The 23,776-nt window shown below is 42.1% G+C and overlaps 2 protein-coding genes across 16 annotated transcripts in view; one reads left to right on the plus strand and one right to left on the minus strand.

Moving 5' to 3' along the window:
• Positions 1-9,489: 9,489 nt before the first annotated feature.
• On the minus strand, positions 9,490-14,692 carry inhbab (inhibin subunit beta Ab). Its single transcript, XM_076745399.1, has 2 exons — positions 14,275-14,692; positions 9,490-10,994 (listed from the first exon to the last, which is right to left on the minus strand). The coding sequence occupies exons 1-2, from the start codon at positions 14,690-14,692 to the stop codon at positions 10,216-10,218; spliced, it is 1,197 nt and encodes a 398-aa protein (XP_076601514.1). The 3' UTR covers positions 9,490-10,215.
• Positions 14,693-20,330: 5,638 nt separating this feature from the next.
• amph (amphiphysin) overlaps positions 20,331-23,776 on the plus strand; it is a 35,137-nt gene continuing 31,691 nt past the window's right edge. For 4 of the 15 annotated variants that reach the window (XM_076745868.1, XM_076745872.1, XM_076745869.1 and 1 more), the window contains exon 1: positions 20,359-20,524. In XM_076745868.1, coding sequence (XP_076601983.1) covers positions 20,456-20,524 — 69 coding nt within the window. In that variant the 5' untranslated portion in view covers positions 20,359-20,455. Of the gene's footprint in view, positions 20,525-23,776 lie in introns of all 15 variants that reach the window. The other 11 variants (XM_076745873.1, XM_076745876.1, XM_076745877.1 and 8 more) reach the window with 8 other exon arrangements.

Consider the following 23,776-nt stretch of genomic DNA (forward strand, 5'->3'; position numbering starts at 1 on the left):
TCAATAAAGTCTTATCTTATCTAGATGCAAGGCTTCTGACTGGTCCTGGACAGATTTTCAAAGTTTGTTTGTGGTGACCTCACAGGTGATTTTTCTTTTTTGCTCACAATCAAGAAAAGTTTTACTCTGGTTTCTCAACCAACATGTACTTTTCTGTACTTCTACAGAAGTTTCAATTTTGGCAATCCAAATTCCAACTCGCTGGGATTCATCTGATTTCCATTTTGATATTGCACATTTTTTTTGAGAGTAAGTAATAATATACACTGCTCAAAAAAATTAAGGGAACATTTAATCATCACAGTATAATGCCAAGTCAGTTAATCACACCTGCTTTGGTGCAAATGAAAGTGACAATAGGTGCAATGGATAGGCAAAACAATACAACCCCCCAAAAGGGAATGGTTTTGCATGTGGTGGCAACAAACATTTGCTCTCTCCTTGTCCTTCCTGACTGATTCTTCTCTAGTTTTGAGTTCTGCTAGTGTCCTTGTCACTACTGGTAGCATGAGGCAGTACCTGCAGCCCAGTCAGGCTGTACAGGTGGTCCAGCTCCTCCAGGATGGCACATTGCTACATGCAGTTGCAAGAAGGTCTCAAGAGCATGGAGGAGATACCAGGAGACCGGCCATTATACAAGGAGAGCTCGCCATGGCCATAGATGGGTATCAACCCAGCAACAGGACTGGTATCTGCTCCTTTGTGCGAGGAGGACCAGAATCCAATTGAGCACCTATGGGACATTATGTAATGGTGCATCCGATGCCACCATGTACTGCCACAGACTGTCCAGGAGCTCACCGATGCCCATATGCAGGTCTGGGAGGAGATCCCCCAGGACACCATCCATCCACTCATCAGGAGCATGCCTGGACGTTGTTGGGAGTGCATACAGACAGGCGGGGGCCATACATACTACTGAGTCCCATTATGAGTTGCTATGATGAAATTCACGCAAGTTGGATCAGCCTGTCATTTCAGTTTTTTACTTTGATTTTCCTGCCCAATGGATGGATCAATGGATTGATGATTTTGGCTTCCATTGACCGTTGTTACATAATTTTGTTCTCAACAAATTACACACTGTACACCGTAAAGATTTTCAACTTGAATAATTCGTTCATCATGATCCGATGTGTGATTTAAGTGTTCCCTTCATTTTTTTTTGAGCAGTGTATGTGTAAATTTAACAGCATTACCAAATGGAAGACAGTGCTGCGCTCACTGTCTTCTTTCAATCTGAGTTTCCACAGTTAGAATGCTAGCAGAAGTCTCTGGTTGGGAATGCTGACCATTTTCATGTTGCTCAGTTGCTCAGTTTTAAGCCTAAAGCTCCCAATACCATCACAAACGACTCTCACCTACCCAACTGCCTAAATATCTTTTGCTGCTGTTTTGACAGGAAATGGGATGGCCCCACCACCACCCTGTCCTGCCCTACCACCACCCTGTCCCCTGACCCTGAACACTCCTCTCCCCCCACTATGGCATTCTCAGCAGCCACAACATGGCCGACTTCAGGCATGGTCCTCCATCCACCCTGAGCAGCTGTCAGTGTTTACCGACATCTTTAACACCTCACTAGAGACATGTCATGTGCCAGCCTGTTTCAAGGCCTCAACGATCATCCCTGTGCCCAAAAAAGCAAAGATCACAGGCCTTAATGACTACAGACCCATAGCCTTGACCTCTGTAGCCATGAAATCGGTTGAGCGCCTTGTGCTTTCTCACCTTAAATCCATCAACGACCCCCAGCTAGATCCCCTGCAATTTGCCTACAGAGCCAACAGGTCTGTGGATGGCACAGTCAACATGGCTCTACATCACATCCTCCAGCACCTGGACGCTGTGGGCACCTATGCCAGGATACTCTTTGTGGACCTCAGTTCTGCCTTTAATACCATCATTCCAGCTAGGTTGCAGGATAAACTTACACAGCTGAACGTACCTGACTCAACCTGCAGGTGGATCACCGACTTCTTGTCTGACAGGAAGCAGCATGTGAAGCTGAACAGGCATGTCTCAGGCAGCTGCTCCATCAGCACCGGTGCTCCACAAGGCTGTGCCCTGTCCCCTCTGTCCTCTTCCCTGTACACTAACCATTGCACCCCTAGTCACCAGTCTGTCAGGCTCCTGAAGTTTGCTGACGACACCACCCTCATCGGTCTCATCTCATCATCTCAGATGGAGACGAGTCTGCCTACAGGAGTGAAACAGACAGGCTGGTACACTAGTGCAGGGAAAACAATCTGGCCCTGAATGCAGCAAAAACTGTGGAGATGGTTGCGGATTACAGGAAAACTCCAGCACCACTAGCCCCCATCACACTTCATGGTTCCCCAGTGAACACTGTGGAATCATTTTGCTTCCTGAGGACAGCTCCCTCATCAAGAAAGCCCACCAGAGGATCTACTTCCTACGGCAACTGAGGAAATGTGACCTGCCCATGCCAATGCTGGTTCATTTCTATTCGGCCATCATTGAGTCCATCCTCACCTCCTCCATCTCAGTCTGGTACCCAGCCGCCACAGCTAGGGACAAGGGAAGACTGCAGCGCATCATCTGCACTGCTGGGTGATTGGTTGCAGCCTGCCCTCTCTGCATAGCCTACACTCCGCCAGGACCCTGGGGAGGACAAGAAAAATTGCAGCTGACCCCTCCCACCCCGGACACAGTCTTTTCCAGATACTCCACTCCGGCAGAAGGCTGCGGTCCATCAGGACCAGGACCACATGTCACAAGAACAGTTTCTTCCCCTTTGCAGTCAGTCTCCTGAACAGGTCATAACTCACAACACTACCCCTCCTCCCCACTCTCTCTCTCACACACACACACACACACACACACACACACACACACACACACACACACCATCTATCCGACCCCCTCAACCATGCAAACACTTGCACTTTTTAAAGTTGGGGCATGTCTTTTTTACTGTAGCATGTTTTTTTTGTTTTGTTTTGTTGTTTTTTTTCTGTTTTTGTTGTCTTTGATGTTATTTATTCATTATGATATTTATTATAGGTCCCCAACAAGACTAGCCATCATTTTACCAAGTCAAATTCCTTGTTTTTCTTGTGGAAACTTGGCGATAATAAACCTGATTCTGCTTCTGATTCTCACTGCCTCATCTTCTGTCGAACTTGTTTCATGGTTGGAGGTCCATCTCTTTGAAGTTAGGAAATGTTTTAGTTGCCAAATAAAATCTGTTTTACTATTGTTTTCAAGTCAAACAGAATGGTTACGGAGCTTGTCTGCTCAGCTAGGTGACAAAATGTGAGTCAAAAGGAGACTGATTTGTCATTTTAGTATTTTAAACTAAGTCGTTTAGTCATGAAGGAAATGAACATTGAACAATATCACTGGTCAATATCATTGTGACATTGATGTTAAGGTAAGTATGCAACAACATGAAGGCACATGCAACATCAGCTCAGTACACAGAAAGCACACATGGAAACAAACAGAACATAATGAAACATACAGAGCTGGCATGTGCTGACAAGTGATATTAATAAACAGAACAGTAGAAAACATGAAAAAGAGACACACTAAAACAAATATAAAAACTCAAACAAGGAGACTAAACAGAGCAGCAGAAACAACTGATTTCATAGACAATATTTGATATTTTGAAATAATTTTGGAAACCACATTAACACCCAGATTTTAATTAAAGATTAATTCAGATTGTCAGATTAATCTAACTGACACTGTTTTTTTTCCTGCTGACTTATTACTTTTCATCTTGTTTCTCCTGCTGACATATTACAGCTCTGCTGCACTATGAACATGTTCACTGTACATGTCGATAAATGTACAAGAACAAATAAGAGCAAATAAAAACAAAAACTACAAGCAACCTGCAGATGACAACACAACCTCAATCAAAATAAAGTCAAATTTAAGTGCTGCTGAAACTGATGATGAACTTCTAAGTACTTCCAAAGGCAACTGGACTTGTTATCCAAAAGGCTTCTTCAGTTCTAACTGAAAAAGTAGAAAAGATGCCTTTTGGATAAGAGGCGAAACATTTTCTCAAAGTCCAGTTGCCTTTGGAAGCACTTAGAAATACCATGACTTGGATGAAAATGAATGAGAACCTTCACAGACATACTGATGATGAACCAAATTCAAATCAAAGAAAAAGAGGAGGTGTAACTAGTCAGGCAGGCACTGGATGTTGGTGCAGGGTTCTTGTAGTGTGATGCTTATTTCTTGATTATAGGCAGGTGTACTGATTCTGGATGATGGACAGGTGTGCAGAGAGAGAGAGTACAAGAGACAGAGGGCAAGAGGGGAGAGGAACAAACAGACAGACAAAACTGAAACACACCAAGTAGCCATCACTCAAACTAAAAGGGCTGAAATGAACAAAATACACTCACAACAGGGAGGAGGGTTTGTGACATTTATCTGTTAGGGCTGTAGCTAACTTTAAGAAAGTGATTACATTAGCATTTAATTCAGTGCCATGTGTCAATATAACAGAGGACTCCTATGTTGACTTGATGCTACGTTTATATGGAGGCGATGAAAACAGAAGATGCAAAAGTGGCATGTCGTCTTCAATTTTTTTAATCCGCGTTTAGACGAGCATTCTCAGCAGGAATTGTTTGTTTATACGAAGACGCAAAAGTGGGCGAATTCGATTGGATATGCATGCCAGGCCGCTAGGTGGTTAGGGTTAGGGTGTAATTGTATACACGTCTCTGTTCTCCTATAGTATCCGTATACATTCTATACAATTGTTGAAATGACTCTTGTATGTTGACTACAGCTGCTAGCACAGCTTGAACATCAGTGGGATCCACGTAGACAGACATATTGTTTATTGTTGTTTTACCGGCTTGGCGCGTTGAGTGTAACGTAAGGTGTAGTTGCTATGCGACGTGACGTGACGCGACGTGGTTTTGCACTTCTTGCCGTTTAGACGGAGACGCAACCCGAGTCGTCTTCAAAACTCTGCACTCTGGAAGGCATCTTCAGATTTTTGCAGTTTCAGACCTCGACGGCGCCGTCGCCGTGTAAACGAAAGGCACTTCCGATAAAATATTTTGTCGTTTTCATTCGCAATCTTCGTATAAACGGGGTCTTAGTCTCTCCCAAATTGATCATCTCGTTGATTGTGCTGCAGGTCACTGTATATAACACTCAACTCTTTGCCTCATTAAAAAAAAGAACATAATAGAACAAGGGAGCTTAGCTGTATGGCATACCTCCCAAACCAAATTAAAGCATCTGTGGTGGGGAATGCTGCCCCAGTGCAAGTGAATACCTTCTCAGGTACCACGTTAGTGAACGCAGCCCCAGGACTGGCTCCTGCCCTCACAGCTAGAAGGTCCCGGGTTCAATTCCCACCTGGGGCGCAGTGGGCACTGGGGGCCTCCACCATGCCTTCGGTGCCTGCTGCTTGGAAAGGGGCCTTTCTGTGCGGAGTTTACATGTTCTCCCCGTGTTCACCTGGGGTATCCTCCATAAAAAAAACCCCCACTAAAAACATGCAAGAAGATCACCACCTGACCAATGGTGACAGGAAGGAACTGGTTAAAGTTTTAAAGGTTGTATTCAATTCAGTTCTGTTCAGATTGATTTATATAGTGCCAAATCACAACAGAAGCTATCTCAGGACACTTTCCATATAGAGCTGGTACAGACCATACTCTTTACTGAAACCTTTTTTTTTTTCTTTAAAAAAACAAAACAAAAACAAACTACAATTATAATTTATATATATTTTCATTCCCCTTAGTGGTTGTACAAATTTTCATTTGGATATTAACTTTTTTCCCCAGCAGCTCCAGTTGATCCTTATAATTACTGGGATGCTGTCCCCCAGGTGGCGTTGTTGGTCTTTCCCCATTTTCATCGCTGCCTGGGAAATGGTGCTCCACCAAAATGGAAGAATTTCCGAACTCCGTATTAGCCTGGCAAAATAGTCCTAAGACATACAAAAAGGCTCGCCATAATGCCGGTGCAGCCTAATACTCATTGTTAAAGGTCCCATATTATGAAAAACTCACTTTTTCTGGGATTTGGGGCGTTATTTTGGGTCTCTGGTGCTGCCACATGCATGCAAACTGTGAAATAGGACCATCCATGCTTTTTTGAGTGAGATACAGATTTCTGAAAGTACCCTGCATGCAGTTTCCAGATGAGCCAGTCAAATTCGGTGCACATTTGAATATTCCCATTATACTTTGCATGGAATACCTGCAGACAGGGGACAAGACCTCACTAGCCAGTTTTCTGTAGTTGTCAGTTTCAGTGTGCACTGATCCTCTCTCTCTTCCAGTTAGACCAGTGCAATGACTTTTTCTTTTCTCCATTTAATGCACTGGCCCTCTCTCTCCTCCAGTTAATGCAGTGCAGTGACCCTCTCTTCCCAGTGTGTCAGTCACTGATGTATTGTACAAATGTTACTTCAGTATTTGTCATTGAATGTTTCCGGCTGCAGTCAGGTGAATGAACTTGGACTGTTTGTTCAGTCTCTTCCTCTCTGATTATCAGACTCTCTCTGTCCTGTCTGTCCTCTCGTAACACACTAATCTGGTTGTAATTCGGACCTGTAATGAACTCTGTGTGTTTATGGAGCTGATCTGTGGTCAGGTTCACCTCCGTTCACTTTAGTCACACAGAAGCCCTGAAATTTGCAGATTAATTTAACTCCTTTAAAAGTCAGTGGTGATTATGCATATGCATAGCTACTACAGCATTTGAAGAGACCCCCTCTGGTGCCCTCTAGTGTTAATATCAATAAAAGGGTACTTCACCAGTTCAGTCCAGATTTTCTGTCATGTTCAGCAGTTGATATACTGGTGTTGTGCTGGAGAGATCAGGTTTGTAAGCAAGGCAGAAAACAGAAACAAATCTCTTTTGGCATGCTTAAGTGAAGTCTGATGGCTGAACACCATTAGTTGTCCAATCACAAAGTGAACTTGAAAGACAGCAGTATTTCTCTTGCGTTGTTGAGGCTTATGTGTGATTCTGTTCACACAGTTAAATTTTCTGGTCAGACCAAAACTCTGACCAGCAAGGACTATCAAACCTCTAATCTGAAACTGGTCACTGTCTACAGACTGGAATTTCTGCCAGCATGCACTGTGTGAGAGGTAGATAACACCTGGGAAGGTCACGAGCCAATCATAAGTCAAACACACACAGGCCTCAGCCAAGTTTTCTGTGGTTGGTTTCATAACATCTGAATTTCAATTTCATTTAAAAAAATGTAACATTGTAACATGTTTTTCTTTTGCAACAGCCCTGAGATCAGTTTTGATAAGTGTTAAAGGTGAAGAAACCAACCAGATCAAAAAATTTAAAGCCAAAGTTTGAATATTTCTAACCCAAAGAGATGCTGAAAACTGATTCATGCCCTTATTTCAAGCCGGCTCGATGACTGTAATGCACTATTTACTGACGTCCAGAAGAAAACTGAGAGACTTCAGCTCATTCAAAACTCTGCAGCTTGACTATAAACCAGAACCAAGAGCAAAGAGCACATTAGTCCACTTTCAGTTGCTCTGCATTGGCTTCCAGTAACATTCAGGACTGATTCCTCGTATACCAAGCTCTTAATGGGCCAGGACCAAGCTACATCACTAACTCCCTTGTTCACTATTTGAAGAACTTGATCATCTGCTGCTGGTTTACTGGAGGTCTCCAGAAACAGCTGAAAGAAAATTGGGGATGCAGCCTTTGTCAATGATGCCCAAAAGCTGTGGAGCACACCACCAATAGATATCAGGAAAGCAGCTCACTAAATATTTTTAAAAGAAAGCTAAAAACTGATCTCTTCACTTCAGCCTTTAACTAGCAATGACTTCCTGATATAGAGCTGAAACTTTGGTGCTTTGTCTCGCATTTATTCACTGCTGCACGTCCTTTCAATTGTTGTATTTTACTTGATCTTATACATTTTATGTATTTTTAAATTTCAGTTCAGTTTTAGTTGCAATATTATGTTATGCATTCTCTCTATTATATTTTTCCTGTTATTTTTACTATTATTGGGTGGATTTTGTCCTCTATCTTGTTTTGCATTAATTTTCTGTCCCTGTTTTTATGTTCATTCCATCAAATGTTTTTTCTTATTTTTTTATGTTAAGTGCTTGGCGCATATGATTTTTTGTAAAGGAGTTTCTTCTGTATTACTTGTATGAAAGATACTATACCAATAAAGTTTATTATGATTCTTTGAATGTTTTTGATGTTTCAGGCTGTTTTCAGGAAGTGTTTCTGTTAACATGATGTGCTCCAGTACCCAGAGTGCTTTGTGTTTGCCTCAGCAGCAGTCTTTGTGTTTCTTAAATCAACTTGTTGAATCAGCGATGAGTTTGTAGGTCAGTGAACAAACAGAGCATCACTGTGCGAACTGGCTGTGGCTGCCTCACTTCTTCTGGACCTGCAAGGGTTTAAATTTATCAACATCAGCAACAATTTGGTCCAGCAGTCAGAGGAGGACATAGAGGGGTCTCTCAGTCTGCTGACCATCACTTCAGTTTTTACCTGCAAACAAAGAGCCAAGTGTCGGGTTTCTATGTCACTCTGACTGCTTTTGTGGATGTGCAAAAGCAGAGTGGAGCTCAGTCCTGATTCTGATCTCTGAAAACAAATCACCTGAACAGGAAGCAGAGAGGGTGACCTCAAACTGACCATCAAGACAAGAGTCAGCCTGGATCATAAAATCACCAAGAAAACAACTAATCTGCAGTATGACTATCACCTGACCTGAAAATATGTTCTGCTCTGAGTTCCACATTTAATCTGAACTTTTCATCTTGTTTCAGATTCCAAAATGACATGTGTAACATTAACCATTAACTTCATTTGATAAGTGGCATTAGGTCTTGTTAATGTCTCCTACAGGCTGCAGTCTTTAAATTACATCATGATGATTCATCAGTTCTTAGTCTCACCAGTTACAAGTTTGGCCTGATGATGGGGCCAGAAGAAAACAAGTAATGGAATAATTAAAATTGAAAGGGTTCATCCTCAAAGGAGCATGAATGAGAATTTAATCGGATCAGATGTTTAAATCTGTCTGTGGTCTGAAGGTGTCTGTTTTTTGTTTTTTTTTGAAAATAACTGGTGTTGAGAATATTGACTGTTTAATGGTGAAGCTAAAAAAAGAGCAAAAATGCAATTATATAGAGGTGGTAACATTTTCTGTACAATAAAGAAACAAACAAAAGCTGATGTTTTAGTATTTTTGTTTCACCATTTAAATAATTTATACCCAGCTGTTAGCTGTCTTTGGCTTTCTTCTGAATCAAAATTTCTGCCAGGAATGTTGTGCAAATATCAATAGTTAACTTAAATAATAATGATAATAATACTACAACCCTCATTACAAAAAAGTTGGGACGTTGTGTAAAATGTAAATAATCATTCACAATCAAACTGTTTCCTGACAGCAGTTTTCTGAAGTGCTCCTGAGTCCATGTAGTCATCCAATCATGTGCTCACAAAGTGGTGAACCTCGCTCCATCCTCTTTGAACGACTGAGCCTTTCCAGGATGCCCCTTTCATACCCAATCATGATCCTCTCACCTGTCACCAACGAACCTGTTTACGTGTGGAATGTTCCAAACAGGTGTTTTTGGAGCGTTCCACATCTTTCAGTCTGTGAAACGTGTTGCTGCATCAGATTCACAATAAGCAGATATTTACAGAAATCAATGAGGCTGATGAGGAAAAACATTGAATATATTGACTTTGTACTGTTTTCAGGTATGTTTATGTCAGAAAGGGTTAACAAGTTATCACATTCTGTTTTATTTATGTTTTACACAGTCCCAACTTTGTAGAATCGGGGTTATAATAGTAAGAAAAAAAAAAAATAATAATAATAATAATAAAAATGTTTGGCTAAGCAGCCAGTTGAACACATTTCTTGAAAGTATCTCAACATCAGAGATTTTAACACAGGTTGAACCTTCAGTAAACAGTCAAACGTATCAAAAATGATCCTCTAACATGTTTTCTATAACAATAGAAAACAATAGATGAACAATAGAATCCAACAGACAAACCGCAGATATAAATGTAGAAGATGTTGCATAGAATTCTCGGGTCGTTCCAATGTGGAAAACAGTCTCTCCCAATGAGAAACACAATGCTTCATCACCAAACATAAATACTTTTATCATTACTGGGAAAGAGCTGATTTGATGTTTTTCCTGCTGACAGCAGGAAGTATTTCTAAAATCCTTATGAGCAGCCACACTCTTCTACGATCATGTTCTGGATGTCTTTCTTGATGATCTTCTGCTCTTCGTTGTAGTAGAGCATTGACATAGCACGCAGCCTCGTTGGCACGCAGCACGACTTGATGTTTTGAAATGGACTGTAGCCCCTCATACGATAATGATTGATGACCGTTGAATGGAATGACAGGGATGAGCCGCTGATACTCGCCATGTGGTTTGGACAGTCACCCTCGCAGTAGTTGGCATGGTAACCGGCTGGAGCGATAATCCAGTCATTCCAGCCGATGTCTCTGAAGTTGACGTAAAACTGTCTTTGGCAGCAGACATGTATCTTTCCGTCACACTCCAGACCTCGTTTGACTCGTCGCTGAGACACCTCCTCTCGAGTTCGCAGCGCCACCATGAGGAATGGTCGATGAGACTGGCCTCGCTCTCCTGCTCGCTCGCTGTTGGCAGGAACCAGGATGGGCAAGGCACCGGCCTCTGTGCACAGCAGGCAGGAAACCTGCAGGCTGAACGAGCTTCCGCCACCATCCAACAGAGTCTGAATAATGGGAGAGATGCTGAGGGTGTGCCAGCCGCTGCGACGAGTATCCACCATCTTTTCTGAAACACACTCCTCCCGATCATCCACTTGCAGCAGCAGCTGCAGCATCACTTTGCTTTTTGCTCGATTTCCTTTCGACACCTTCAGGAAGATCCAAACATTTGCCTGTTCTACCAGCATCGAGCCGTCGCTCTCCTTTGAAATGTCAAAGGTCACAGTGTTCACAGAGTCTCCTGCAGTGGAGAGCACAGTTAGCATGTTTGCAGGAATTACATTCATCAGTTGTATAAAAGACACATTTGCAATATAAATATGAGACAGTAAAGAAAGACATCACATCACCATCACCATCACCATCGCAGGTCTCTGCTGGACTGGACTGGTCTCTACATCATGCTACTGGTCTGTACTGAAAAGTACTGGTCCCTACTGATCTTTATCTTTATCTTTATCTAAAAAAAAGTGCTTTTCGATGAGGTCTTAATGATGCGATGTGGGTATTAGTGTAATATAAAGCCAAACCTGATGACAAACAAACATTTTTTACTTCAAGACAATAAGAGTATAAAGATGTTCTGGTTCTTGTTGTCCCTCATTGAGAAGCAAAATGAAACTCTCAGTCATCTGAACTCTAGACTTTAAATAATGAGACGCCAGATGTTTAAATTTAAAAAATGATAGTTTCCTTCTTTGAAGTACAACATGAACATCTGAGGAGAAACTGAAGAAAACGTCATCTATTTCATCCCGCTTGTTTTTCTATGAAGTGAGCAATTATAAAGATAAAGACACTGTGACCCTGCTGTCTGAACTGCCCCCTTCTGTTTTGTCTTCCTGTCATTTGAATGAACAAAGAAAATGTCATTATTGATAAAAGCATGAATGGAGCTGCTGCCTCTAAATATACTCAATATGAGCAGAAACACTAAAAAAAGAAAAGGCCTGGTTTCAGGGAATGCTTAACAAGGCCACACACACACACACACACACACACACACACACACACACACACACACACACACACACTCTCTCTCTCTCTCTCTCTCTCTCTCTCTCGCTCTCTCTCTCTCTCTCTTATTCTCTCTCTTTGTCTCTTCTGCCAAATAATTACTGAGGCCCAGATTTTTCTGAATGAAGAGATTATTTACGGCCTGAGCCCACTCGGTATGCCCCCCTCTTGTTACTGTCCTCTAATTTCGAGCTTTTGAGGGACCTTTTTAATTGAAGATTCCTCTCAAAGAGAAGACTATTTATAGCACAAAGCCATTCTGTACATTTATGTAAGCAAACAAGTGACAGAACAATGTGAACAGTAACGAGCTGGTTCACGTTCACAGAAAACTTTAAAACAGTCCGATCACTTGTTTTCTGTCATTATCTGCGTTATCATTACAAGCAAATGTATCATCCATGATGCAGTCTGGGATTAACCCAACAGGCTCTGTTGAAAATCTCTTCCAAATCAGGCTTATATTGAAAACACTGCACCTCATCATGATAAAAACAAATGTTAGACGAGGACTGTATGTTGTTTCTGTCCAAACTTGTAACTCATCATCTTCTTGATAAACCACTTACAGTTTGACATCCTCCACTGTATTCAGGGTATGAACTTCTTCAGATCACCCCAGAGCAGTATTTATTGTTGTTACAGCTCAGTGAACAGTTGGACAGACACCCAGAGTGTCTTCATCTGACTTTAAATGACATTTTTTTGATAGAAACTTTCATTCATTGTTCTTGTGTTGAACATGACAGTTTTGAATTCTTCACATCTCAGATTTTAAGAAGGTGAAACACTCTGACTCTTATTCATCCTCATGTATTCTGACATCCTGATGAACCACAACACCACCGGACTGATGACTTGAACAGGGTCTCTTTTAATTGCACAACTAAAGTAAAACTGTTTGATTCAGTTTGTGATGGGAAAAGACAAACTGATGCTTGTTTTACTACTGACGAGGCGACTGATGCTCGTGCAGATTTTATACAGACCTAGAATCAGTTTCCCATGACTAACTTTAAAATTTCTTTCAGATTGGCTCTTATTTAACTTTCAGTTTGAGGTCAAGGTGATGTCGTCTGACTAAAAACAACCTGACTCAACTTTTGTCAGAACTTCATCCAGCAACACACTGTATTGAGTGAATACGGACATACATCACACATTGCTGGTGGTTGACATTTCAATGTAAACGCTGTATTTCTACTGTTGGATTAAATCGTTATCTCTGTGGAAACCTTCTGTCTGAGTATTGTAAACCTCTGGAATGAACCCTCAGGCTCACTAATCTGTCACTCAGACTGGACAAAACTGAAACAGATTTCATTAAACAACACTCCAGCACAAAGACTTCAGTTGTTTTAACACAGGACTGATTTCAGTTTTAGAGCCAAAATGATGTGTTTATGGTCTTTGACTTCATAATGATGATCACAGACTGTTTACACTTAAAATAACTTTTCTATATTAAATTATGTCAGATGTTGCTGAGAAAATGAAGGTTACTGAGCCTTTTCCCACCCTCCTTCATGTTGGCTTCACTGCCAACCTTCTGAATCACAAACATGGTGGAGAAATCACATAGCTGCCGGTGACAAATCAGCACTCTGTGTGAAACCTGGTGTACACAAGTGTGTTCAGGTTCATTTCTGATTGAAATTTACATTGTGTGAGAAAAAAGAGAAAAACATAACTGTAAAACAGACTGCACTTAGAGATACAATCAATGGAATCAGACTGTGTGGCTGCCAATGGATTCTTACTGTGGAAATCTGTAAACAAACTTTGAACTTTTTGGAATTTTGTGAATGAACTGATAAGAGACCATACAGACATGCAGACATCTGTAGTGCAGCTGATGGTCAGTAAACCCAAGTAGAATCTGAGTCTACTGACATTACTGAATTTATGAGAAGGGATCCCTTCGATGCTCTGGCAGTGTCGAGGCAGGAATGCGATTATTCAGGCTTTATGTTGGTAAACACCTCAGAGGAGTTCATCTGTCTGTTTTCTTTTTACAGATTTTGGGTAAAACCTTTACATGTTGTTGTGTCAAACAGAGCTCCTGATTGTTTGACACCTATGTAGGTTCATAGAGATATTTCCATGTCTCTGAGCAGAAGAATAACTCCAGTGTCAGTGAACTCTGTAACTGTGTGACTGTAATGATAACTCTGTAATGCTGTTATTGTAACTCTTACTCTGTAACTGTTACTCTAACTGTAACTCTGTATCTGTGCAACTGTAATTCTGTGACTAATTGTAACTCTATAACTCTGGAACTATGTACATTTTGTAAAGTGTAACGCTGTACGTCTGTCACTCTGTAATTTTGTAACTGTAACTCTGTATCTATATCCTTGTAACCTTAACTGTAATGGTAACTCAAACTGTAACAATGTTTGTAACTGTAACTTTTTACAATTGTAACTCTGGATCTCTGTGCTTTTCTTAGAGCTGCTGGAGCTAAAATTAAAATGACAATTTTGTTTGGCTGCCAGACTCACCTGGTTCTGCAAACACGATCATTTCAGAGGGTGGTTCAGGTGGAGTTGAGGCCCCGGGGCCTTGGCCCTCCTCTTGGATCTCCACGCTGCCATCTTCGGCCACTCGGCCGACGTGGAGCTTCTTGATGACGTTGAGCAGAGCGGCACGTGGGACTGGCTGTGTCAGGTTGGGCCGAGTGCTAAGGTGCAGCATGTTGAGGATGTGACGCTTCACTGCCTCTACCATGTCACTCTGTCCTCCTGACAAAGATGAGTTCTTCCTCATCTGAGACAGAGAGCAGGATGGACAGTCCGAGGCCGGCGCCCTCTCCCGGAGCTGAGATGCCACGTCAACCTCTGGTACTGAGGAGGCCGTCGGAGAGGAGTCAACAAGAAGACCGATGGCCATGAAGAAAAACATGGCGAACAGAGAGGTCATGATGGGTTATGGCTGACACTTATTCTTCAACACTGACAGTAGATTCTGCAGAGACTCACAATTCAGTACAGTCAGTAGTGCAGCAGTTCTTGATGCAGAACCAGGGAGCAGCTGGTGAACAACACAGTTGCTGTAGAGTTAGTAGAGTCTTTCTGGTGTTTGAGGTGAGTGAGGAAATAGAACAAAAACAGAGTTAAACTGCCAATGGTGAAGAAAAAAAATCCCGCAGAGTATCAGCAGAGTTCACGCGGGAAGACAGAGCAGGTGTTGTTCTGGTCCTCAGTCTGGTCTTTGAATCTGGTCCTGATTAGTTCAGTGTTCAGAGTGTTGCAGGTCTGGTCCTAATGGTTTTGGTCCTTTGTGGTCCTGATGGTTTGGTGGTCTGAGCTGAATGCACATTGAGTGCAGGGTCACTCTACTCTTCCTCTGCTCTGTTACTGTAATTATACCTCTCTGCCTGTTTAATCCCTCCCTCCATCCACAGAGGTATTTCCCTGTGAGTAAAACACACACACACACACACACACACACACACACACACAGTGAGTAGTCTCAGAATATCTCAGGACTGTTTGTGGTGTTTCCTCCTGAATGAACGTCACGACAGAAGAAGAGGAGGAAGGAGGGAAGAGGAGGAAGAGAGAGTGTCCCTGATTCATTCATACCACACACACACACACACACACAACCTGATGACTCAGCACAGCGTCATCATCACCTCACGTGGAGGAGAAACTCTGTTGGTGTGAAATTAATTTTTAGACTGAAAAAAGAGACTTTGTTGTTATAATCAGAGTCCTGCACACAGCAGATGGAACATGCTCAGAACAGACTGTCTCTCTCTCTCTCTCTCTCTCTCTCTCACACACACACACACACACACACACACACACACATACACACACTGTGACATCAGCACGCCCTCCTCTGGTGGGAGTCAGGTATTACAGTGTCCTCCTCACCTAAGCTGTGTCCTCTCACTCACCTTTTGTCTCCTGTCTGTCCCAGTAACATGAAAATGAATTGGTTGTGACAAACTGTTTGACTTGATGCAGTTACACTGCAGAAGGCTCTCCAGTTGTTTTAGTCGGAAATGTGAGATAAACTAATGCATGAATTTAATAAATTCCTTCTCAGGCCTTTGTTTTGTCCATAATAACCACTTTTAGAACACTTTTATATCTTTGACCTCATAGTATCAGTGAAAACAACCTTTTTAAACGAAGTCCTCCATTGAAAACAATACTTGCACATAGAATACAGTCAAAGAATAAGCAGTAAAATTCTGTCGCATATACAGTTATATCCAAATTAAAGGTCTTCAGATAAAAAACATGTTTCTTGTCTGTCCTGCAGAGTTGTCATGTCTGTGTGGCAATGTTGTCTGGTCTGTACTTCACTCTTGTCATGTCTGTACTGCAGTCTTTTCAGGTCTGTATTGCACTGTTGTGATATCTGACCTGCAGCTTTGTCATAAATGTAGTGTGTCTGGTCTGTAGTCAGTCTTGTCATATCTGTACTGTAGTGTTGAGCTCCAGTTACAGTTTGGACCTTTGCTGCTCTCTGGTGGATGATTTTGGAAACAGCAAACTGCACCCTTTCAACTCTGAATGAGTTAGAAGAAAGTTTTGAAATGAAACCAGACCACAATTTACTCACTGTATGTATTGTGTTGAAGTGGAGAGTTGCAGTGTGTTTGATAAACTAATAACTGTGTCACCTGTATAGATCAGAATCCAAATCATCTGTTTTGACCCAATGTGAACACATACAAGAGATTTCTAAGAAAAACGCAAACTGCCAAACAAGGACAACAAGAACATATTAAAAAATGTTAAAATTCCCCCCTCATTCCCCAAGGGGGCTGGTGTGTGTCTTTGTCCTCAAGCTAGGGTCCTCTACCAGATGCCTGGCAATTTGAGGGTTCTGCTCAGTATGTTAGCTGTTCCCAGGACTGTACTCATCTGCACAGAGACCTCAGATGTTGTTCTTGGAATCTGGTGAAGCCACTCTCCCAGCTTGTGGGTCACTGCCCCTAGTGCTCCGATTTCCACTGGTAACACTGTTGCCTTTACTCATCACATCTTCTCTAGCTCCTCTTTCAGCCCTTGGTATTTTTTGAACTTCTCGTGTTCCTTCTTGATGTTGCTGTTGCTTGGCTGTGGCTAACCTCCTTGCGGCCTCCTTATGGTTCCCATTGGCCTGTGGTATCCCAAGGTATTTGTAGCTGTCCTGAGCATCTGCAATGCTGCCTTCTGGTAGTTCAACCCCCTTGGTTCTGATCATCTTCCCTCTCCTTGATACCATCCACCCACATTTATCTAGTCTGAATGTCAACCCAATATCATTGCTGTAGATCCTGGAGATGTGTGGAGTCGATGTCTCACTCATTACTGGCCTACAGCTTGATGTCATCCATGTAAAGCAGGTGGCTGATGGCCAGTCTGCTTTGGAACTGGCACCCATAGCCAACCAACCGAAAACTCACAGTACGATAATACCCTGATAAAAACATTTATTGCGATACTTTAAAAAAAATGCTCCTACATGCCTCACTCAACTGAGCAGATGGCTGCAGCGGCCTATGTTCAAAACTGCTGGTGAAGCCAGGTTTAAGAGAAGATAAGATAAGGTGAAACTTTGTTCATCCCTCTCAGTAAATTAAATTGTTACAGTCAGCAAAGGTATAAAAAAGGAGGCACAAAAAGATCAAAAAGGGCAATTAAAAAGGATACAGAATAATACAGAAAAATCAACTATGCATATGTACATTCTGTACAGTTAGGTCTGGAAATATCTGGACAGTGACACAATTTTCATAATTTTGGCCCTGTATGCTACAATGGATTTGAAATGAAATAATCGAGATGAAACTGAAGTGCAGACTTCAGCTTTAATTTGAGGGTATTTACATCAAAATTGGAGGAAGGGTTTAGGATTTGCAAACATTTTCATACATTGTCCCCTCATTTCAAGGGACCTAAATTAATTGGATAAATGAATATAATCATAAATAAAATGTTCATTCTTAATACTTTGTTGAAAATCCTTTGAAGATGATGACTGCCTGATGTCTGGAACCCATGAACATCACCAAACACTGGGTTTCCTCCTTTGTGATGCTTTGCCAGGCCCTGCCTGCAGCTGTCTTCAGTTGTTGTTTGTTTGCAAGTCTTTCTGCCTTAAGCTTTGTCCGAAGCAAGTGGAATGCATGTTTGATCAGACTGAGATCAAGTGATTGACTCGGGCCATTGTAGAGTATTCCACCTCTTTGCTTTGAAAAACTCCTCGGTTGCTTTTGCAGTATGTTTTGGGCCATTGTTCATCTGTACTGTGAAGCACCGTCCAATCAACTTTGGCGAATTTGGCTGAATGTGAGTAGACAGAATGTTCCTATAGACTTCTGAATTCATGTGGTTGCTTCCATCTGTGTTATCATTTAATAAACACATGACCAAGTGCCATTGGAAGCCATGCATGACATTACACTGCCTCCACCATGTTTTACAGATGATGTGGTGTGTGTTGGATCATGAGCCATTCCAAGCCTTCTCCATACTTTTCTCTACCCATCAAACACAAATCTGGCTTTTCTATTCTTGAGGCTAATGAATGGTTTGCACCTTATGGTGAACCCTGTGTATTTGTTCTTGTGAAGTCTTCTCTTTATGGTAGACTTGGATAATGATATGCCAACTTCTGTGAGGATTCTCATTCGTCCAGGTCATGCCAATTCTAAGTGCTTCCAAAGGCAACTGGACTTATTTGTGGTTCTAGAAGATGTTTCGCCTCTTATCCAAAAGGCTTCTTCAGTTCTAACTGACTGGTTAGGGGTCTCAGGTATTTATCCTCCTGCAGGATCATACCTCCACCCAGGATCATGTGAGTCATTAGAGACACATGAGTCAGGGTGTGGCTGGCACAATAGGTGTTGATGTGTGGTAATGGTTGGGTCGTTGACCCACCCACCCACCATGTGACACAATAGGGTCATGTGATTCCTGGTGTGAATGGTTGTTGTGCTGCCTGGAGAGAGATCTTTGGACTGCATTGTAAGTGGCTGATAAGTGAACCTGCTCTGTGCAGAAGAGATCAGAGCCGATTGTACTTCCTCAGAAAGCTAGCATCCTTCAACATCTGCAAAAAGATGCTGCAGATGGTCTACCAGACTGTGGTAGCAAGTGCCTTCTTCTATGCAGCAGTGTGCTGGGGAGACAGCATCAAAAAGAGGGATGCTACACATCTGGACAAACTGGTGAGGAAGGCAGACTCTGTTGTGAGCACAGACCTGGACAGCCTGACGTCTGTGGCAGAGCGACGGGCGCTGAGCAGGCTCCTGTCAATCATGGACAATCCACTGCATCCGCTGCACAGCATCATCTCCAGGCAGAGGAGCAGCTTCAGTGACAGGCTGCTGTTGCTGTCCTGCTCCACTGACAGACTGAGGAAGTCGTTCCTCCCCCACGCTATGCGGCTCTTTAACTCCACTGGGGGGGGGGATCTATCTATCTATCTATCTATCTATACCAGTAGTGCAAAAACAGTATTTTTGTGGTGTTGTAATGTGAAAACAACTTCAACACAGTGCTATGTTAAATGATGTTGACAGTTAAAATGTTAGATGATGCTGGTGTTAAACAGTCTGTCAGCTGCTGGAATGAAGGACCTGCAGTAGTGTTCTTTCACACACTGTAAATGCAGTAGTCTGTTGCTGAAGGGTCTGCTTAAGGCCCCCAATGTCTCATGCAGGGGGTGGAACTGTGAATATAATAATTAGCAATTTTTATGTAAGTGGATGTTTTGGTAATAGAGGGTTAACTGGCCTGTGGGAAGAAACTGTTTTTGTGTGGATGTTTTGGTGTACAGAGCTTTGTAGCACCAACCAGAGGGGAGAAGTTGGAATAGGTTGTGTCCAGTGATGGGTATTCAGTGATGTTTTCCGCTTTTTTTCTGACTCTGAATGACCTGACCTGAGAGTTTTAATGTGTATTTAGTGTGAGCTGCTGACACTTTTCCAACCAGCTTGTGCAGTGTGATAGGCTGCTCTCAGGCTGATTTGTTGATCCAGGATTTGATTTCGTGCTATATTTTTTTAATATAGGTCTCAGGTCATACCTGATCAAAGGGCTAAAATTCATTTTAAAAAAAAGTCATAAGTCACTGGTGTCGAGTTTCAAGTCTTTTTTATTTTTAATTTTTGTATGAAGGAACGTTTCATAGTTTATTAAAAACATATCGTGAATCATGTGACTGTCTTTAAAACCAGCATGTACTAACACAGCTACAGGTTTTACGCCTGCTCTTATGACGTAAGAATTTAGCAGGTTTTACATCACTGCCTGTTGTTTACTGGACAGCGCAGTCAAAAAGTGAACCCAAAAATAGCATGTGCATAATCTGCTCCACCTGTACACAAACACCTTCAGATTACCTGCTGAGATACGAGAGACATGATAACTTTACTTGACCTGAACATTTTTACATGTAAACTGACCGTTTGTTCACACTGATGGAAAATAGTGCTTCACTATAATGATAGAAAACAGGAGGCTGACTGAAACAATCCAATCAGCAGACGGAGTGTTGTCGCTAAACCCCGCCCCTCCCCTCCAACACGCACACACACACACACACACACACACACCCTCCCCCCTCTGTCAGCACGTCTCTCTCCCTCTCTCTCTCTCCCTCTCTCTCTCTCTCTCTCCCTGTTAATCCGCCTCTCTCTCTCTCTCTCTCTCCCCCTCTGTCTTTACAGACATCATGGCGGAAATCAAAACTGGAATCTTCGCTAAAAACGTGCAGAAACGACTGAACCGCGCCCAGGAGAAGGTAAGAGTTTACGATTGTGATGATGTGATGGAGGATGAGGATGAGGAAAGAGGTGGCGGTGAAGGACAGATGGTGGAGGACTGGGGTATATGAATGTGCAGCTGGTTGGAGGCTGCAGGCCTGTGGAGCGTCTGATATTGTTCGTGTCTTTTCCGGGTTTTGCGTTATTATTATTCTTTTGATTATCAGCTGTTGATCCACACAGACAGGCTGACGTCATGTTTCCAAAATCTGCACAAAAAAATCATCAGAAACTGAGGGAGAGCGTCTTGATTGGCTGAAGCAGACCGACGACGGATTAGCATTGACTCTAACGCTCGTGATGACGTCACATCTGCGGTGAAATATGTCACGTGTGTATTTCATGTTTTAAACAAGTGACTGCCAGGAGGTGTTTTCCTGCTCCAAGGTCGGCAGAAGGGGAGGCGGGGATGCCCTGTCTGTGACGTGATGACGCCACCTCTGACGCCAGATCAGCTACCTGCACGTTAGGCTATTTATAGGAGAGGGCTGCTGGACTGCTGGTGGAACACCGTATTCTGTGACCTAAACAGGATTTTCAGGGTTAAATTTAGAAATATTCTCTTGTTCTGATTGGACAGTGAGGACTGTCCGTGGTGCTGAAATATTCCCTGGGTCTGATTGGACAGTGATATTTGGCTGTGAAAGTTGCTGAAACTCATTGGAAAAGTGAATTGCGGTATTTCAGGTTTATATCTTAGCAGAAACCAGGCCAAGTCCTCAGCTGATCGGTCACATGACTTGTATTGGTGTTTTGTTTCCTGTTTAACCTCCTTCACAGAAATTTCAGTACACATCTCAATGAATCTTAAAGGCATTATCTCACTCAGGCTTTTTTCATATTCAGCTTCTTTGTTAATCTGAGTTTACGTTGGCGCCTGTCTTTGAGCAGATCAGCTGATAGAGTTAGCATTACACAGATACACTTGAATTACGGCTCAACAGCTCTCTGTATGGGCAGACAGCCAAGCAATGACATTACAGGAAGGTGACATTTGAGGATGAGTCCATACAGGACAGAAGAGTTTTTGCTTCAGCTGGACCAGCCAACATCTGGCACACTGTGAGTAGATAAAAAAAATCCTTCAGGTGAAACATTAATTTTATGCTGTGTTCAGCAACAGCAGGTGGGTCATAGGTGTCACCAGGTTTCATCCTGAAACACAACCCAGACTGTGAGTCTATTAAATATTAAACACATAGCAGTTACTGTGAGCTGAGCTACATCACTGCTTAGTTTTAGTAAGTATTTCAAACTCTTGTTTCTGATGTGGAGGAACTCAAACAAACCTCCTGTCTCTTCAAAACACACTGAAATGTAATGCTGGCATTATGTTCTCCATTCAAACAACCATTTTAGTTGTTGTTACTTCCTGTCCACAGCACAACAGCTGCTTTCAGACCTTTTAATACAGAAAACAACAAAATCTTTATTGTTATTGGTGTTTTCAGATGGTGTTTATTTGTTTTTATCTTAAACTCAGTCACATGTATGTCGAAGATGCTTAATAATTATAATAAAAACAGCGGTGAGACAGGATAAAACAGAAAATATTTTAGGCAAGTAAAATCAGACACTTAAAATAAAACAAAATGAAAAGGAATAACATCTTCAACAATAAAGACAACAACAATAATGAAAAAACAGATGAGACATGTTGGAAAAACACGAAGTCGTGGTAGCATTAATGAAAGGCTTTTAAGTTAAGTTTTGAGGAGTGATTTAAAAGATGTCAGTGATCCTGCAACCTCAGATCCTCAGGCAGTCTGTTCCAGGTTCCAGGTCTTAAGGGCTCTTACCATAAAACTCCTGTCACCTTTAGCTGTGAGTCAGGACTCAGAAACAGCCAGAAGAGCCCTGCTTGAAGATCTGAGGCTGCACTGTGGCTCACAGGGGGGCACAAGTTCATCAGGACCAAACCTCACGCCACAAGAACAGTTTTTCCCGTCTGCTGTCAGCCTTATCAACAAGACCTGGAACCCCCCCGACACTCTTCACACTCCACCTCTGCCTCATCTTGTCACACTGACACTTACACAACTCTATGCGTTACATTAACGCTCAGCTCGGACCTCTTTCTGGAAAAACGAATTGTGTTTCTGGAAAAAAAAAAAAAAAAAAAACAGACTTGTGTATATATATTTATATTGTTATATTTTGTACTCTTATTTTTAGTAGATGTGTCATACACCAACTTCACCATAACAAATTCCTCGTATGTGTAAAATCGTACTCGGCAATAAAGCTGTTTCTGATTCTGATTCTGATCAATAAAATCTTAAAATCAATTCTAAAACTTACTGGTAACCAGTGAAGAGGCTGAAACAGGCTGATATGATCTTGTCATCTTGTAGTTGTTAAAAGCCAAGCAGCTGCATTTTATACCAACTGAAATGTAACTTCTTTTTGGTTTGACCCTGAAAACATGAAATTACAGTGATCTAAATGAGATGTCATACTATCAGGTGAGCAGCAGTAAGATATTTCTGCGGGTATTCTGTATCACAGCAACCAGTGGATCTCAGCTGAATAAATACTGAGCTCTCAAGTGCTTCCACCTGGACGTTTGCAAAAGAGAGTTAGACTTAGACTTAGACAGTTTCTTTATTGATCCCAATTCGGGAAATTATTTTGTTGCAGTAGCAATTAAACATACAGCAAACACAGGATGTATGCACAATTATTTAGAAAAAGACAATATTTCCAGCAAAAAACAACAAAAAACATTGTGCAAGTAGACCGAATGTGCAATATTGCAGTAGTGCAGATATATATGTAAAAGTAATATGTAAAAACACAAGACTCTGTGAGGTCCATGGATTAACTGTTTATGTTTCTATTGTAATGTGTGATGGCTCGTGGCAGGAATGATTTCCTGAAGTGGTCCTTGTGACAGTGGAGCTGGAGCAGTCTGTTGGAAAAGGAGCTCCGCTGTCTGTCCACGAGGTGGTGAAGAGGATGTTCAGGGTTATCAATGATGGATAACAGTCTGTCCAGTGTCCTCCTCTCCATCACCTCCTCAAAAGTGTCCAGTTTGCAGTCGTTAACAGAGCCGGCCTTCCTGATCAGTTTGTTCAGTGTGTTGGTGTCGCCGGCTCTGATGCTGCTCCTCCAGCACACTGCAGCAAAGAAGAGTGAGCTGACACCAACAGACTGGTTGAAGATCTCCAACATCTCGCTGCACACGTTGAACGATCTGAGCCTCCTCAGGAAACAGAGTCTGCTCATCC

The sequence above is a fragment of the Chaetodon auriga genome, chromosome 12 (genome assembly GCF_051107435.1).
Source record: "Chaetodon auriga isolate fChaAug3 chromosome 12, fChaAug3.hap1, whole genome shotgun sequence".
Lineage (NCBI taxonomy): Eukaryota > Metazoa > Chordata > Actinopteri > Chaetodontiformes > Chaetodontidae > Chaetodon > Chaetodon auriga.